The sequence below is a fragment of the Puntigrus tetrazona genome, unplaced genomic scaffold (assembly GCF_018831695.1).
Source record: "Puntigrus tetrazona isolate hp1 unplaced genomic scaffold, ASM1883169v1 S000001140, whole genome shotgun sequence".
NCBI lineage: Eukaryota > Metazoa > Chordata > Actinopteri > Cypriniformes > Cyprinidae > Puntigrus > Puntigrus tetrazona.
Window position 1 is genome coordinate 694,303 of NW_025048726.1, and position 18,614 is coordinate 712,916.

The 18,614-nt window shown below is 41.6% G+C and overlaps 1 protein-coding gene across 1 annotated transcript; it reads left to right on the top strand.

Annotated features, from left to right (window-relative positions):
* Window positions 1–680: 680 nt before the first annotated feature.
* trim44 (tripartite motif containing 44) lies at window positions 681–16,430 on the top strand. The gene is made up of 6 exons (XM_043234510.1): window positions 681–860; window positions 4,852–5,355; window positions 8,018–8,095; window positions 13,830–14,135; window positions 14,848–14,867; window positions 15,523–16,430. The coding sequence occupies exons 2-6, from the start codon at window positions 4,885–4,887 to the stop codon at window positions 15,602–15,604; spliced, it is 957 nt and encodes a 318-aa protein (XP_043090445.1). The 5' UTR covers window positions 681–860; window positions 4,852–4,884; the 3' UTR covers window positions 15,605–16,430.
* Window positions 16,431–18,614: the final 2,184 nt, after the last annotated feature.

Below are 18,614 nucleotides of genomic sequence, written 5' to 3' on the forward strand. Positions count from 1 at the left end.
TGTCAGATGTCAGACACCATATGCCAGATGCCACCACCACAAGATTTTGAGTTGTGATATATTTTATATTTGTTGGTCTCATGTGAAAGTGTAATCTATCTGCTAACATGACAATGCGTTTTGAAATGTTAAAAGCATCTTGAATGCTGATTAAAGCTGAAATTACATTACATAGTTCAAGGTAAAAAGCCCATCTTGTTAAAAAAAAGGAAAAGTTGGGAGGTTGAATCAAAGCATAGCTGAGTAGCTTAGTGCCTATAAGATATATAAATGTAATTTATTTTGTCTGAATATTTTTCCTGTTCTGACCTGTTCTTGATACCATTGGGATGTACAAAATCAACTAACCAAATAATGTAGATATCTAAAAATATCCATCCATGTTTGCGAAACCTGTTCTTCATCTGCTCTAAATACTTTCGGTCACTCAGTTTAGGTGTGTTCGACTTGAAGCGGCGCTGTGTGACATCAAAGTACCGCGAGATACGAGCATGTGGAACCATGAGATGTTTTTTTTATTGATTATTGAAGATAACCAATAAATAAACACACTTACGGCTGGTATCTTGATGTCATACACCGATCGGTCGCTGCAGCGCCGCTTCGAGTCAAACACACATTTTGGATTGGAGAAACAGGAAGTAGTGAAACAACTCTCGAAGCAAAACAAGGAAGTACAAGCAGCAGCAGTAGCAGTGAGCGCGACAGTCCAGATTACTGCGAGACGGCGTTAGTTTTATATGATCGTGTTTTGTATTACAGCTCTCTGAGATCGGAAAGGATTAAAATAAACAAAGGAAAAAGAAGAATCGGCGGGAAAGCAACAACAATCTGCTCAAACTGTCCACTTTCAGAGAAAGGTAACTGAGGAGAGAGACAGAAACAGAAATGGACAAAGCAAGTGTTTTGTGTGTGCGACATTAGCTTTATTTCTCATACTGTGAGGTGGAAAGAAACAAGTTGAAGTTCAACTTTAAGAGGAGGGAGGATGTTGTGTACGCGTTAAGTATCTGTTTTAGTAACGTAAAAGGTTGTTGCTGAATGGTTCGGATCACAAAAGTTGTAGGTTCTTCACGGTGTAACTTACGCCACCGTTTTGTTTGTTTTTCAGTCTCACGTGATTATCCAGAAAACAATTAAATGTGCTGGATTAGCCTATTGTTGAAACATTTCTTACCAGAGTTGCGACTGGATATTGAAATCTTTTCCAAATGTTCCAAATGTCTTTACTGTCACTTTTGATCACTCTAATGCTTGCTTTGTTAATAATACGTCTTTTTTAAAAATATATATTTTAAATACTAATGTGAGGTACACGGCTAGCCTACATCATGGTATTTTTTTTTTCTTAAAGCTTGTGTGAGTTACAGAGGTAGTTTTGATTTGACAAATCCAAACAGATCCAACCAGCTTGCTATAAACATTCACTTTAGGTTTATTACCTTTGCCTATTAACCCTGGCATCTTGTGAACATGAACATTTTTTTGGCACCAATTAAAGATTAATTAATGTGAAAATTCCACCCCCTATGTTTTTGTTTTGTTTTGTTTTTGTTTAGTAGGTAGGCCTACTAAAATGAGTATTTCAGTATTTGCCGTTCATTAAACTATATAAAATCAAAAACTAGCAAATTATTCAAAACTAATATGTCTCGACTGGTAGTGCAATTCGCCTCACACACACTCTGCACATCAAGATTGAGGTCTCTGTAGAGCAGAAGTGGTCGTTTTTTAGTTTCTAAGCCTAAACCTAAACCTAAACCTACCCTCATTATGACATTAGCTGATCAGATAACATGGTGTAAAAATGCCCCGATGTGGAAACTCCCATTACCTTGCCTGCAGAGACCTGTTCTTGCATCCGCATGTATGCCAAAATGGGTGAAAGGATGCGAGACTCGAGTTGACAATGGTGTAAAAGGGTCCAGAGAGGCAAACCTGTCCTGTTTAGGAGTTCAAGTTCAGGTCAGTTACATAAGGACATAATTACTGTTGCAAAATTAACCTGGTTTTACTAAAAATAAAATTAAAGTTAAAGTACACTCTTAAAACAATGCCAAAATATACATTTTTGTCTACATGCTTTCCTAAAAAAACTTAACATCTAAAGAAACTTTCTGTTTCACAAAAGGTTTTTGTGGCTAAAGAAAGTTCTTTAGATTATAAAGAGACAAGAAAAAAAACTTTAAACTAATGTTTTTTTTGTGGAACCACAAAAAGGCTTTTCAATGGCATCACTGTGAAGAACCTTTTAAGCACCTTTATTTGTTTGTTTTATTTATTTTTTTTTTTTTAGAGTGTAACCACAAATTAACAATGGATTTGCTGTACTGTTTCACTATAGTATTTGTAGTAAAACTCAAATGGTTATACAAATGGTAATGTCCTAGGTCTTTCCTGTGGGGCCTCCTCCCAGTGGGAAATGTGGATGCCGAGCTACCTCAGCTTGCCTCTCTCGATGTGGAGGAGCACTGGGTCTACTCCGAGCTCCTCCTCAGTGACCGAGCTCCTCACCCTATCTCTAAGGGAGCACTGAGCCACCCTGTGGAGGAAACTCATTTCTGCCGCTTGTATTCATGAGCTCATTCTTTCGGTCATGACCCAAAGCTCATGACCATAGGTGAGAGTAGGAACATAGATCGACCAGTAAATCAAGAGCTTTGCCTGACAGCTCAGCTCCTTTTTCACCGCGATGGACCGGTCCATCAATTGCATTACTGCATAAGCAACACTGATCCGCTTGTTCTATCCTTCCCTTACTTATGAACAAGACCCCGAGATACTTGGATTCCTCCACCTGAAGCAGGAACTCTCCACCAACCTTGAAGGGGACAAGCAAAAAGCAAAAAACAACAGTACATTTTCACTTGAGTGCAGTATTGTATAAAAGATGGTTTCAAGTGTACTACAAGTGGTAATTAAATACATTTTTAAAAACAAAAATAGAATGTTAAACGTGCATTTTAGTTCATATTCATGGTGTCTCAAAATAGCACCGTTGAGATAAACTTAATCTTAAGAAGTACTAAAGAATCAATTTTAGTATATTAAGTACAAAATTAGTGAGCAAAAATAGAGCACTTTAATTACATTATGGAAGTGTACATTCTTGAAAAGAGGAACCACCACCCCTGTCTGCCTGTCAAGAGGTACTGTCCCCAACCTCCACTTGGTGTTGCAGAGCTGTGTCGGACTAGACAGCCCCACAACATTCAGAGACCTAAGGTACTCGGTCTCATCCACCCCCAGTGCCTTGCCACTGAGAAGCTTCTTAACTCCCTCTGCGACTTCAGCTTGGGTGACAGTCGAATCCTCCTCTGGGCCCCCGGCCTCTGCTTCCTCAGTGGAAGATGCATTGGCGAGATTGAGGAGATCTTCAGAAGTATTCCTTATTGGGCTTATGGAAAGTATGTTCATTTACTGTACATGTACTCAATACTTGGTAGGGACTTAATTACTTTAAGGTGATCAGTTTGTGGCACTGCTTGAGGTAGTATGAAATCCCAGATTTCTTTGAAAGTGTCCTTTAGCTTTTTTAGCTTTTTTGGTCTCGTTTTTCATTTTCCTCTTTCTTCATGGATTCTCTATGGGGTACAGGTCAAGTTTGCTGTCCCTGAGATCTTCTAGACAAAGTAGATGACAACACAAATATTAGGATGTAATGCTAATCTTCCCTGTTATTATAAAGGAAAACAAATTCTTCCCTGCCTAAAACATAGGATAACCAATTTCTACAGTTAACCAAACCCCACAGCTGTCTGTTAACTCTTCTCTAAAGGCACAGAGGTGTACATGTATTGGTCTGTAGTGGTTCTTGGTTGTACCGAAAGATTCAGTCTGAAACAAAGTCAGGTATTTGTTGAGCTTGAGGTTTTAGTCTGGATTCAGGTGAACAGCTTTATCTGGGTCACTGCACCAAAACTGTTGGAAACTGTTTTTATCATTTTAATCGTATAAGAAGACACCAGAAGATTCTTGAAGACTTCATCAAGAAGATGTATTCAAGAAAAAAGGAATACAGGTTTTGGAGAATATAGGTTTCAAAGGGAAGGAGTACATAGAGGTGGAGACCATTGAAACAAAAGCATGTAAATACAGAACAGGTACTTGGCCCAGAACAGGAAATTTTCTGAGCCTTGATCTCTTTAGCATACAAGTGTCATTCAAATGCATAGGTGCTATAGAAACCCTGAAACAAAAAGTACAATTGTACCTTGAGATTATTAGCTTTCACACTTAACTTGGGAAACCTGCTAGGTGTTCAGGAACTGCTCAGGACATGGGCCTCCTGCTCTCAGAATGTTATATTGGAACCTATATTTAAGCTTTTATAAATTTGTAATACCACATCTGCATCCTCTGGCACTCGCAAACACTTGAAAACACTGATCTCTAAAACATTTAAACTCGAACTCTGTAAATTCTCCAAACAGATCTTGAGAGTTGCTTTCTTTGGCTGTGGCTGAAGTCACTTGTAGTTCTTTTTTCCATTTCTTTCAGTAATTCTATTTCTTTCAGTAAAACTCATCTAAACAAAGTGAGCAGAGAAAGGTACAATGTACAAGTTAACATAATTGCAGATGCAAAATTACTATTTAGAGCAATGGCTCACTTCTTTTGCTTGTAGCTCAAAATTGGACAGTGTACATTTTGACTCATTTTGCTAGCACAGGTAACATATGCTCCAAAACCATTCAGTTATTATTCAGCCACGAGTGCTTTCTACTAATGACATTCATTGACACTCTGTCTCAGATTAAAATAAAGAAATGTAGCTACATTTACAGCTGACTGAGACATAAACTGCTGCTACAACTTATTTTATGACATTGTTTTTTGTCCACTCTTAAGCTTCAACTCAGATTCTCGTCATCCTCCACCACCATGGATGCATCAAGAGGATGCTGGGACAGCTGCTTTATTGAGGATGATTTGCCACAGATGGATGGCACATGTGATGCGTGTGAACCGGATGAGCCTCAACCAGCAGCTTGGATGTGCACACTTTGTCGCTTTGCCTTCTGCTCAAGCCATGCCGACAAACATTCCCAAAGCACTGGTCATCAACTTAAACTGTACAGCACCCCAGCTGAGCAGGCAGAGCATGGACCACTGAAAGACTGCCAGGTTTCTGAAAACACAGCAGAGGGGGCAGAGGCCCCTAATAATGAAGAGCATAAATCAGCAAAAAGAGACACGGTGACAGTGGAGAGGCTGAAATGTAAGGAGCATGGTCAAGAGGGGACGCTTTACTGTAAACACGACCAGCGGATCATCTGTGTGCTGTGTGCTGTGCAGGGTGAGCACAGGGAACATGAGATTATCACACTCAAGGAGGCCTACCTGTGGCAGAAGGTCAGTGAACACATAAAGACCAACACTATATTGAAATTGTTAATATAAATATACAATTGTGTGAGCCATCACACATACAGGGTTACTCCACCCCAAAATAAATTGTCATTAATCTCTTACCTCCCTGTCGTTCCATACCCGTAAACGTTTTGTTCATCTTCAGAACACAATTTATGATACTTGGATGAAAACCAGGAGGCTTGTGACTATCACATAAGTGATGGTGGGCAAGGAGAAAAGTGATGGAGATTTGGCACTAATAACGAGATACAACCACAATCAGATAATAGAATTAAATCATTTGTAACTCTAATGAGAGCAGTCTCAGTTCTATGACTACTGCTGTAATCTTTGGGAATGTCAGCACCTGTTTATGCTTTATTGTTAATTTAGCCACTGTATTGAATAAATATCAGGGGATATATTTGTTTTCTTTCAAACGTTCATTCTAACAGAGTGGATACTTACTTCCCAATGGCACCTGGCTGAGTGAAGCCATTCTGGACAACATATTTGCCGGGCTTCCAGCTGTTCAGAGTGGATCCCATCACGGAGTTAATAAGGAAAATGAGAGGTGGTGGACATTTTGACTCAAAGTTTGGCTTAAGTCCTCAAAAATTCAAGTTAATAATATAATTACGTGACTAATTAAAAGACGAACACCTGCTGTTAACAATCGACATCACTGAGCAACATTCTAAAGAGACATTCAGTTGATACTAAACTGAAAAAACAGTCCTGTTAAACAATGCCACCGTAATGCTTTGCTGCTGGAAAAAGATCTCCATCAGCTCAGGCTTTTAGACATGAAAATGTATCATATTATGCTCAACAGTGGTGATCATTGTTCATACTGCAGTGCATGATGGGAGTTTTTACAATGGTGCTACCCAGCACGCACTGCAGCATGTTGCATTTTGGTGATTGTCACCATTGTTGAGAATAGGCTTGTTTGAAATGGGCAGGCATCTTGACTGCGTGTATTTCACTCCTCCCCTTACCGCAGCCGTCTATTCTCGTCTTCATTTCAGGCGAGGCTAGGCACATCTCAAACAAGCCTTTTTTAGATTTTTTTCAGAAGAACTCCAAATTTGATTGGTGTTGTCTAAAGCTCTGACATTAATTGCGAAGATCTAGAATTTTCGATTGAAGGAATGTCCGTGGCCGTGTTTTGCCCTGAAACAGGAACTTGTTAAAACTCATACAATGCCTGATCTGCCCAAAACTTCACATGTTTGACACTTCTGACTTGAAGAGATCTTCATGTCGCCACCTGCTAACAGCAGGAAATGACATGTTTTACTCTGTAACAAACTACTTGTAGCGATTTAATGACATCAACATTTTATTTGGCGACGATCTTGAGTTTTCGCTAAAAGGCCGTGGCACGAAATTCAATGTCTTGCCAAGGGAATAAAAGTTGTTGTAACTCAGTCATACAATATCCGATCTGCGCCACACTTCACACATTTGATAAGAGTCAAGCCCTGAACACATCTAAACATGAATATTCTATAATAATCACAGCACCACCTGCTGGCAACAGGAAATGACTTGTTTTACAATAACCTAAACATACAATGTCCAATCTGCATCAAACTTCACATATTTGGTAAGAGTCTTTGCCTGAAGGCATCTAAAGACCAATATTCAGATGCAGTCATAGTGCCACCTGTTGACAACAGGATATATTATGCTTTGTATTAACTCATACTATGTTCAGTCTGCACCAAGCTTCATATGTTTGATTAAAGTATTATGCTGTAGACATCTACATGCCAGTTTCAGTTGGCAGCAGAAAGTTTGGCAAATAAATTGATTTTACACATTATTTGTATAGTTGCTTCTTTACATGCATATTGCTCACTGTTTCCTGTGTTCCTGAAGCCACTGGCTGGCAGTGAGCCCAGGTGTGAGGGCCCTTTCATTGCTGCTTGAGCTTTAATTTATATTGTAATCATGCTAACTCATGATGAATTAAAGCTGAAGCTCATCATATACAAACAGCAAGTATCTCCTCACTGTAGAGCACTGATCTCTCTGACTTGCATCACATGCATTGCTACAGAGTTGGAGATCTAAAACAAGAGTCAAGAGCCTAATAATCACAATCATCAATTACTTAGTCACTTAATTTTCTAACTACCTTTGTCTCTTTAAGGACATGGGATTTGACTTGAGCCAAAAAACTTGGTTATTTTTTGTAAGGGAGGGCACTTTCACACTAGCACATTTCGTGCACACCCGGTTTCGACTGATTGAGTTGGGAGTTTGGGTTTTGAATGAGTTTGGCTAGTGTGACTACCTAAGTGTTTTTTATAAGCAGCCAGGTGTCTGTTTGTAACATCTGGGACTTCAAGTTAAAATAATAGCAAGAGTTTTAGCATCTTTATTTTCTCACATTACTTCTGCAGGATTTACTATTACAATAACAATATTGTAATAGTAAATTGCAAAACTTGTATTCTTCTATTTTATACTGTTCAGTGCTTTGACACAATCTGTATTGTTAAAAGCGCTATATAAAGAAAAAGTGATGAAAAACTGCATTATCTTTGAATGTCAGTAGAAACATTTGCATTTTATTTAGTCCAAGAAGATAAAGAAGAACTATCCTGTTAACAACTAAAAGTCACTTTTTTTGAATGTATTTGTTTTTCAGAGTAAAGAAGGCATTGACTTGCTGGAGCGCACACATGAAATATCAGAAAAGATCAAGGCCAAGTGGATTAGCCCAGATGTGAGTCACACTTTATTACATACTTACATAATTGACTTTTTTGCTTAATAGTTTTTTCTCCTCCAAATAAGAATTCATAAAATACCACTAATGAATCTATCTATCTATCTATCTATCTATCTATCTATCTATCTATCTATCTATCTATCTATCTATCTATCTATCTATCTATATTATATGTGTTAACCAGAGTTAGTTGAAATTAAATGAATGTAATTGTTTATGCATTTCATTTGGCTCTTACTAGTTTAGATGAATGCCATTATTAAAGACCATTTCAGTAACTTGCACATCATTAAAAATATCAGCATTTCTTAAAGAACTAGTACAAATGGCTTTGGACTGCTATTGTCTGCAACCTCTCAAATAATATGCTCTAGCTTCACAGACATCCAAATTATTACATCTACCTCTAATGGTGACGTCATGCACGTGCATGGTACTTATTAGGTCATGCCCAGTGTGTGTCGATTTTTAAGATAAAATTACTCCCTGCTCATTTGCTTTCAAATCATTGCGAAAGTTTGTTTACATCTTTGTGCAAGCTGAGAGTGCTATGAATGAGGAGTGTAGAGCAACAGTCAGTGTAATGATTTTAGTGATGGAATTCCCTCCCACAAAGAGCTAATCATCACTTTTCTACAGGTACTTTTTGTTAACAAAGGTGACAGCAGCAACTACTGATCTAGCATACAGAATACAAAATTTTTGTCCATTTCCATGGATATGTGTAAATGAATCAGATACCTCATTGAGGCGGCAGAAGTCATTGCAGAAGCGTAGGGTGCCATCAGGCTTTGGGACCATCACAATTGGGCTGGGCTGCATCATGGTTCTATTACTCCTAACTTCCTAAGAACTTGCAGGCCGTGCTGAGTACTAGGTCTCCAGGCTGAAATTCCCGTTGTTGCCAAGTTGTAGTGGCGCAGTTGGACCTGCTGCACTTTCATCATGTGTTCCTGAACTAATGGATTGACTCGGTCGACCTTCTCCCTCATCAGCTTCACATGTTCCACCATGGAGTGACGGGCTGCAATCTGCTGCTCCCAGACTTCCTTTGCCATGTCCAGTGGGACACAGGATTACCAAACGAAGAGAAGCTCGAATGGGGTGAAACCAGTTGAGGCATGGTGGACTTCACGGATACCGAAGAGGACATATGGTATCATGAGGTCCTAGTCACGTTTGTCCTCTGCCACCACACATCTCGGCATCTGCTTTAGGGTTTGTTTAATTTGTTCTACCAACCTGTTAGTCTCAGGATGGTAGACTGTAGTCCTCAACTGTTTCACCTGCAGCAGCCATTAGCCGGGACATGAAGGGTGTACCCTGGTCGGTCAGGATCTCAGCTGGGATGCCGACTCGGCTGGAGAGCAGGAAAAGCTCCTGGATGATTGCTTTTGCAGTGGCCTTTCGGAGTTGGACTGCCTCTGGCTACCATGGGTGGCATAATCAACTATCATCAGGATGTGTTCATGTACCTGGGCAGACTTAGGCAGCAGCCTCATGAGGTCCAGCCCGATGCACTCGAATGGCACCTCTATGATGGGCAGAGGAATCGGTCGACTGGGAGGGAGGTGTCCTGGGAGACGTCATCTGGCTGGTGGGGCAGGCTTGACAAAACCACTTTACCTCGGCCTCTAGGCCCGGCCATTGGAATCCGCTAAATGGTGTTGGCTGCTCCCAGATGTCCAGTGACCAACAGCACTTTTTCTGTACAGGAAGTGTGGGAGAGGATGGTGACCAGGCTGATCGTTGCCCTCGATGACGCAGACCTGGGTCCAGAAATGCTTCAGCCTGTCATCCTCACATTCCCTTTGGCAAAGGAGCCCCCTGCCTTCACACATCATTAAAAGGGTTAGGATTTTGGAAGGGGACTCATCATCTCCAAGGTCAAAAGAACGGAGCACTGGTGAGGTCCTCGAGCCAGCCTCCATCTTCGGTGGCTCCCTCTTAAATCAAATTCAAATTTTATTTGTCACATACACATACATACATGGTACGACATGCAGTGAAATGTTCTATTACAACCGTCCAGCATCAAAATAGAAACAAAATTTAAATATATATATATAAATATAAAATATAAAAAATATGTATAAAAAAGAGGTGTGCAAAGTAGGATATAAAAAAAAAAAAAAAAAGAATATAAATATAAAGTATAAGATGTAAAGTGTAAGTGTAAAGTGGCTGTGCAATGTCCAGTGCAAAGTGGCTAGTGCAATTGTCCAAATGTAAGTGGCGAGTATCTGGGGAAGAGGGGTGAACATGGGAATTCTGGTATTTAGGTGCTGGGTGTTCTCTGGTTCAGACTCTGAATGGCTCATGGGAAGAAGCTCCTCCTCATTCTCTCTGTGTTTTGCCTTCAGGGAACGAAAGCGCTTTCCTGAACGCAGCATAGAAAAGAGTCCATTGTTGGGATGGCTGAGGTCTTCCACGATCTTCCTGGCCCTGGTACAGCACCGCTTGTTGTAGATGTGCTGCAGTACAGGGAGCTCAGTGCGGATGGTGCGCTCAGCTGACCGCACCACCTTCTGAAGAGCTCGCCTGTCCTGCATGGTGCTGTTTCCAAACCAGGAGGTGATGTTTCCCGTCAGGACACTCTCGATGGTGCAGGTGTAAAAGTTCCTGAGCACCTGAGATGGGAGTCTGAAGTCCCTTAAGCGCCTCAGATGGTATAGACGCTGCCGGGCCTTCTTCACCAGGGTGTTGATGTGACAGGACCAAGACAGGTCCTGCGTGATGTGAACACCCAGGTACCGGAAACTGTCCACTCTCTCCACTGGGGTCCCGTCGATCATGATGGGATGGTAAGAGCGCACCTGCTTCGTGCTGAAGTCCACTATTAACTCCTTTGTTTTGCTGACGTTCAGGAGCAGATTGTTCTTCTGACACCATCTCTCCAGGTTGTTGATCTCCTGAAGGTAGGCCATCTCATCGTTGTTGGAGATCAGGCCCACCACGACAGTGTGTCGTCAGCAAATTTAATGATGGTGGTGGAGTTTGTAGTGGCCACACAGTCATGTGTGTACAGCGAGTACAGCAGGGGGCTCAGAAAACCAAACCCTGAGGGGATCCAGTGCTGAGAGTGAGGGAGGATGAGGTGTGTTTTCCCATCCGTGACGGCTTGTGGTCTGTCGGTCAGGAAGTTAGTGATCCAGTGACGCAGGGATGGGCTGAGTCCCAGGACCTCCAACTTCGAGGTGAGCGTGGAGGGAACTATGGTGTTGAACGCTGAACTATAGTCCACGAACAGCATTTTCACATAGTTCCCTTTCCTAAAATCCAGGTGGCTTGGGGTTGTGTGGAGGAGGTGTGTGATGGCATCCTCCGTAGACCGGTTTTGGCGGTAAGCAAACTGTAGTGGGTCGAGTGTGTCCGGTAGTGATGCGGTGATGAAGTCTCTGACGAGTCTCTCAAGCACTTCATCACTACAGACGTCAGAGCTACAGGGCGGTAATCATTAAGGCAAGATGGTTGAGGTTTCTTCAGCACAGGAACAATGATGGACTCTTTGAAACACGAGGGGACTACAGACTGTTTCAGGGAGAGATTAAATATCTCAGTGAACACCGGTGCTAGCTGGTCAGCACAGGCTCTCAGAACCCGACCTGTGATGCCGTCAGGTCCTTCTGCCTTCCTGGTGTTCACTCTCCTGAATGCCCTCCTTACGTCGTGCTCCGAAATGGTGAACGCGATTTCCTCTCCGGCTCTCTCGGCGTGCGTGCTGTTCATCATCAGCGCTAGCGGCGCTAGCCGTGATTAGCGTGATTAGCTGCAGCCTCGAAACGAGCATAAAAGGTGTTTAGCTCGTCTGCCAGAGAAGCATCCGCGCTCTCCACTCTGGAGGTTGGCGTTTTATAGTCCGTGATGTTTCTCAGTCCCTGCCAAAGGCTCCTAGAGTCACTGTGTTGAAACTGTGACTCTAGTTTCCTCCCGTAGCGCCTCTTTGCCTCCTTTACCACTCTGCGCACGCTGTACGACGCAGCCTTGTATTCAGACATATCCCCGTTGACAATCCCCGTATTATAGGCTGCGGAGCGGGATCTCAGAGAGTCGCGGATAGTTTTGTCTACCCACGGCTTCTGGTTGGGAAACGTCCTGATGACGGTTTTCTCTACCGTGTCATCCGCTAGTTTCCCGATGAATCCCACCACCGCTTCCGTGAACACGTTGACGTCCTCGGAGCTACACCTGAACATGGCCCAGTCTCGCGCATCCAAAGCGTCCTGCAGAGCGGCCACGAATGGTCAGACCAGCGTGACACCTCCTCTGTACCGGGCTTCCTGTTTCAGCCTCTGTTTGTAAACAGGTACGAGGAAAATGGCGGCATGGTCCGATTTACCAAACGGTGGGCATGATTTTGCCTTGTAGCTCTCTCTGAAGGGTGTGTAACAGTGATCCAGTGTCCTTTCGCCCCTGGTGGGGCAGGTGATGTGCTGGTGAAAGTTCGCAGTGCGCGCTTGAGGTTTGCACTGTTAAAATCCCCAGCACAATGAGTGCGGCGCCCGGTGCTGTGTCTGGTGTGTTGTGAGGTGGTCGTGTAAATCCCATATTGCAGCGTCTGTGTCCGCTTGAGGTGGAATATATAAACGCGGCGCTGACTATGACCGAGCTGAATTCCGTGGAAGATAGAAAGGGCGACATTTGATGGTCAGAAGTTCCAGGTTTGGTGTGCAGGAGCGTGAGAGAAGAACAACGCCGCGCTGTCGCACCAGCGGTTGTTCACCATCAGACACACTCCACCTCCCGTGTCTTCCCGACTCCATTGTTCTGTCCATGCGGTAAACGGAGAAAACTCGGCCGGTTGTATGGCGTGGTCCAGTACCGCTGGGTTCAGCCATGTCTCGGTGAAGCAGAGGAGGTTGCAGTCCCGAATGTCTCTCAGGAACTTGATCCTTGCCCTGAGGTCATCGAGCTTGTTTTCCAGAGACTGGGCGCTGGCTAACAGGACACTAGGTAGGAGCGCGCGTGAGCGTGCCCTCAACCTGTTCCTGACGCCGGCTCGTTTCCCTCGTGGACGCCGGTGCGGTCGCGTCCTTTTGTCTTCGCCAGGATCTCGCCGCCAACATGGGTCCGGGTTAAAAACGCGAAAGTTGGGTGCATTGTACACCAATAGATATAAGAGTGGCTCGGTCGTATGTAGTAATAGCCATCTTATATAAAGAAAACCGCGCAGACTGTCCAAAATACTAACAATTAAAAGAAAAACAAAAAGTTTTGCAGGAGCGGTCGTGACGGCAGCCGAACTCAACGGCGCCATCTTGTATCTTAGTATCTTAGGCTGGCAGGCTGTGTAGAGGCGGCGAACAGTCAGTCAAACCCGGGCAGGTCTTGCTTATTAAATAGAGAATTAAACCTCACAATGACATCCCAATGAACAAAAAATCTAAATTATACAGTTGACTGTCAAAAGGTGTATATACAATTCAAATAAAGTAAGATGCTGGAATGGTCTTTAAAACACTTCCTCAATCCAGCTGGTGCAGTCATTTGATCAGTAATGCAATCATCTTCACCCTAAATGCAGCAGATATAAAGGCAAGAACACACTAAGCTGAAATTCTTAAATTTGTAATCCCACACCTGGTTCAATAGAGTGCTCTTGTATGAAAATAGCAGCTGCTAAGACAGACTTGCAGTGTTCACTTTGCTGTATAAGATGCCAGGTTTAAGGTTATCTTACGACTCTCAACAAATTCGTTTTAAAGGGAAATGTTTGTAAATGTTTCAGATGAGCGTAGAAGAGCTGGAGCTTTATGTGAACAAGCAGTTTGATGAGCTGCATAGGCTGGTTCGCCTGGAGGAGTGGCGTGTCCTGCATCTGGTGGATCTAAAAGAGGCATTCCTCACTGCCCAGGCTGCTGAGAAGATATCTGAGATTAGTGTCCACACTGAAAAACTGCAAGAGGAAATGGATTCTATCACACAACAACTGAGTGAACTGGATCAGGTAGAGCAAGATGGAGTCACCCCTGTGTCCCTGGCACCACTGTTGGCTGCCAGACCACCTGATGCTCATGTGGAGCCCATGCCACTGGTTAGTCACTTTAATTTATATATTATACTGACCATAGAAGCCAGTCCATTTGAAGTTCAGATAAGCTGAAAAAATCTCTCATTCTTTCATGTTTACCATGTTTTTTTTTTCATCTGTCTGTCAATTACTTTCAATCTTGTACAGAAATGTACAGTAAAGAAGAGCTTTAGGTTTTAAATAACTGTGTGTATATGATATTTACAAAAATATTATGGCAAATGCGTTTGCAATGTAAGAAATGTTTCCTTTGAGATGTGTTTGTGATATTTTGAAGGCAGTGCTCCATTTTGCAAAATATGTAAGGCATTTTGAATTATGTTTGCGCAATTCTTGGATTTGTCTGTAAAGATTTAACATGAGAAATTAATCCAAAACAAGTCGTAAACAGCAAGACAAGAGTTAAACCAAAACACACAGGCAATAATCAAAAACAGATAATCCAGGCAAGGACCTAAACTAGACTTTGAATGTAACTGAGTAAACACAGAATGGCCCCGTAATGTAGCTAGCAATAGGAGACTGATAAATGCTACACAATACTCTGCATTGAACGGAGGTAGAAACTGTTATTTAAGGTGTGTGATGAGTGCAATCAGGTGTGTGTGTGTGTGTGTGTGTGTGTGTTTCATCAGTTCAGTGGAATTGGAATCCAGGGTGAAAAACAATGGAGGTGATCTCAGCTTAATAACCCTTTTTCTTTGCTTTTTTTCAGAATCCTGGTTTGAGGCTAAGGTAAGAGATATAAAACGATCTTATTGCTGTCAGATTGTATACATGTGTATATGCAACATGTGTTATTATATAATCATTTAGCAACACGTTCTCACTCCCAACTCATCACACATTGAAGGTACCCTTTTAGCATAATTTTTCCAATACTGGCAATTGTATTGTCATGATTAAATTATATATTGGGTTGTTGGGGTGTGATCGACCTACCATTTGTCATTAAAACACAACGTATAACAGGCAGATACGACTACCGTCATATTTTATGCAGAAAGCATTTAATATTCCAAGTCTCCTGAGGCAAAACGATTGATTTGTGATATGAATATATATGCGATCGCTGACTTTGTCCGGTGTAAAGCTCATCCTGCGTGCTGCAGTCTGTACGCAATTCAAAACAAGTCACCAGAAGAAACCTTACATTAGCTTTGATTGTGAAATGCAGGTAAGCAAGTAACCAAGGCACAAATAATCAATGCTTTTTGCACAGACTTCTAAATCTTTGGGTATATGGTCTAACACTTTTAAAACGAGGGCCCTCGTTGCATCTATAAATTTATCTTGATTTAGTGATTTTAACTCTTTGTTCATGTGCAGGTTTCTTTGTTTTACGTTTGAAGGAGAATGTTTCGTTCATGAGTCATTTTCCCATTTACAGAGCAGCCAATCAAAGGAGGGACCCAGAAGACACTTCAGTAGATGAAGACAGAGAAGATGCATATAGTGGACATGCACCCTAAAACTAACGACCATTCTGTCACCATCTCTCTCGTTGTTTTTTCAGACCTCTTGGTGACATAAAAACTATATCTGCTGACAATATTTCTTAATTTTATGTTGAACCAATATATTTCCTTTTTATTGTAAGGCAATAAAGTAATATAAAAAGAAAAGCAAAAACTCCCAGAGAATATTTTGTCTGTCATTTGTATTGTATTGTATTAACCAGTTACCATGTTAGTTTTGTTTTGCTTTGTATAAATTATTTATATACCACTCCTGGTTTAATTGTACGATTCATGAAATGCAGTCGCATACCATACGAAATCACATCATCATACTATACTTTGATTCTGTTTGAGCTTAATTGAAGAAGATTATGTAGTTGGTCTAGCTGTGCGTTGTTTCTAGGCCATTTGTTGGCTGCTGTTTCTTTCCATTTCCTGCATCGCTGATGCCCAGTGTACCAAATATGTTTTTTAGCCCTGACTCTGACACGTTGCTAATCCATTTTCGTGTGTTTAAATATTAGTGTGTTGTCTGCAATTGGCTTATATGCTTTTTCTTAATATTGAAGAGAGTGCCAGATCCTGTTTATATATATTGCAGGTATCAAAAAGAAATAATGCAGTTCAACATGGAGAGAACGATTTTCTGCATTAGTAGATTTTTTTTTTTTTTTTTTTTACCTAAACTTTGCTTTGCTAATTGGATACATGGCATTATATTTTTGATATGGTCTTTGATAGTGTGCAACAATTAGCATGCTTTTTACGCTCAGCAATTTCTGCTTTTGTTCTGATTAGACCTTTTCTGTAAACAAATAAAAAAAAATGGATTTGTTGATCTGAAGGCTAAAGTCATTTTCATTATGCTAGCGCATAGCAGTCATGGATGTATAGGTTAAACTCAGAGATGTTTAAGCTCGAGAGAGAAAACGGAGATGTTCTAGCTCAGTTTCTAACACACTATGACTAACTGCTGTCATTACGATGTCAAACTTTAGGCTTTGACAATTTCATTTACTGGTCAATGAAACTCCTTTGCAGTCAACTTGCAGTCATTAGAGTATTAGTAGACTGTCTGCCTATCTTCTAACACTTTATTTTGAGTCCAGAACATACTATCAGAAATGTCAACTTATTCTGCTAATCCTAAACCTACCCTCTGAGAGTTAGTAGACATGGACAGTAGTTACAAAGTAGTGAGAATTAGTTGACATGTAGCTACAAAGTTACTTATAGTTAGTAAAATGTCTTAAGTGGACTATCAAAATAAAGCAAGCTACAGAGACCTTAAATAAAATTAAATACACTTTATATATGTTACTGTATATGAATATATATGTATACAGCTTTGATTGCTTGTGTCATTGCTGTTCTTCTGCTGAGAGGTTTGTGTTTGTAGCTCAGCATAGCTTCACTTTTCTGTTTATCACTCTCTATTGTTTAAAGTGACCAAATGTAACTATGAGGAGCCGTATAGGCCATAATTCATTCTGGCACTCTCACGCACATACATTCTTTAACATACGTACATTTTCCTTACACATACATTTCTGCTCTCTTTCACACACATACATTTTCCTTTTACATACATAAATACATTTCTATTCTGTCTCACACACACACACACTATACATTCTTCTTTCACATACATTCTCCAGTCACACTTTATGTTAGGTGGCATTCTATGTACTTATTGTACCAAATTATTAACTCAAATGTAAGTACATAGTTGTTAAGGCCACCTAATATAAAGTGGGACATATTTTTCTTACACATTTCTGTTCTGTTCTCTAACACGTACATTTTCCTTACACACGCATACATTTCTACCTCTTTTTTGGTATCCATTACTTAAACAGGAAGTCACTGTCAGACCACGAAGTACGTGTCAGCTTACTCAGCTCTTACTCACAATTTTACAATGATTCTATACAAAGTCATACACTTTTTTTAAACCGTTTAAAATATAAAATATCGTGCAACCAGTTCAAACATAGCCGAGTGCTTATTCCAAAAATGCACAGCTAAACACTTGGATTTTGAGTCTGGATTTAAATGTGACTAATGTTTTAGCACATCTGATCTCTTCTGGAAGCTGGTTCCAACTACGGGTGGTATAATAGCTAAAAGCTGACTCCCTGTATTTCTAACTGACTGGATCCTAATGATCTGAGTGCTCTGTTAGAATTATATTTAGTGAGCATATTTGCAATATATTTACAAACTGACCTGAGCCATAGAGCAGAGACAGAGCTGGATCCCATCAGGGCAGAGAGATTAATAATGGTCTCTGTGGGCGAGACAGTACAGTCTTTGAGTTCACAGGTGGCCTCCATGGTGGTGACAGGGCAGAACGAGGACTCAGGGATCACCTAAATGTGGGGTGAGGACTCAGGGATGGGATGAGGGAACGGAATGATCAGGGGCTGTGACAGGGTTGGGGAACAATACGGGATGAGGACTCGGGGGACGAGATGGGGTTGGACGGGCCTTGCAGGTGTCCTCCATGGGATGTATGGAACAAGCTGACACCCCTGGAGGTTCTGCAGTTGTCTGGGGATACCCCAAGAGGATCTACATCAGAAGCCTGGAACAGGCTCGTGGGCAGGCTCCAAGGATACCAGCCTTAAACGCTCTCGGATCGCCCTAGTGTCTTTATATGCAACATCCACAATACTCAAGAACACAGAGTGTTCCATGGTGGCTGTAGACTGAGACTTGATTTCCATGAAGGCTGAAGGCTCTGGTGTGGTGGCCATCTTGTGTGATGGCTGTGGTTCAGTGCTGGCAGACATCTTGTGCAGTGGCTGAGACTCTGGGTTGGAGGCCATCTTGGAATGAGACTCTGAACTGGCAGCCCTCTTGTACCGTGGCTCTGGATGATCAGCGTAGATGTGATGCGGCCCTGGATGTTTAGACGACATGTGATGTGTTTGTGGTGATCAAGTCATTTATTAAAAAGCATTTATTTTTAAAAAGCGAATGTTTAACTAGATGGCACTGCTTTTTGTCCCCACAGCAA

Excerpts from the sequence above, each read along its gene's own strand:
- trim44 (XM_043234510.1), top strand. The coding sequence starts at position 4,885 with ATGGATGCATCAAGAGGATGCTGGGACAGCTGCTTTATTGAGGATGAT. Across the intron at positions 8,096-13,829 it reads CCAAGTGGATTAGCCCAGAT|ATGAGCGTAGAAGAGCTGGA; the intron begins GTGAGTCACACT and ends TAAATGTTTCAG. Across the intron at positions 14,868-15,522 it reads AATCCTGGTTTGAGGCTAAG|AGCAGCCAATCAAAGGAGGG; the intron begins GTAAGAGATATA and ends TCCCATTTACAG.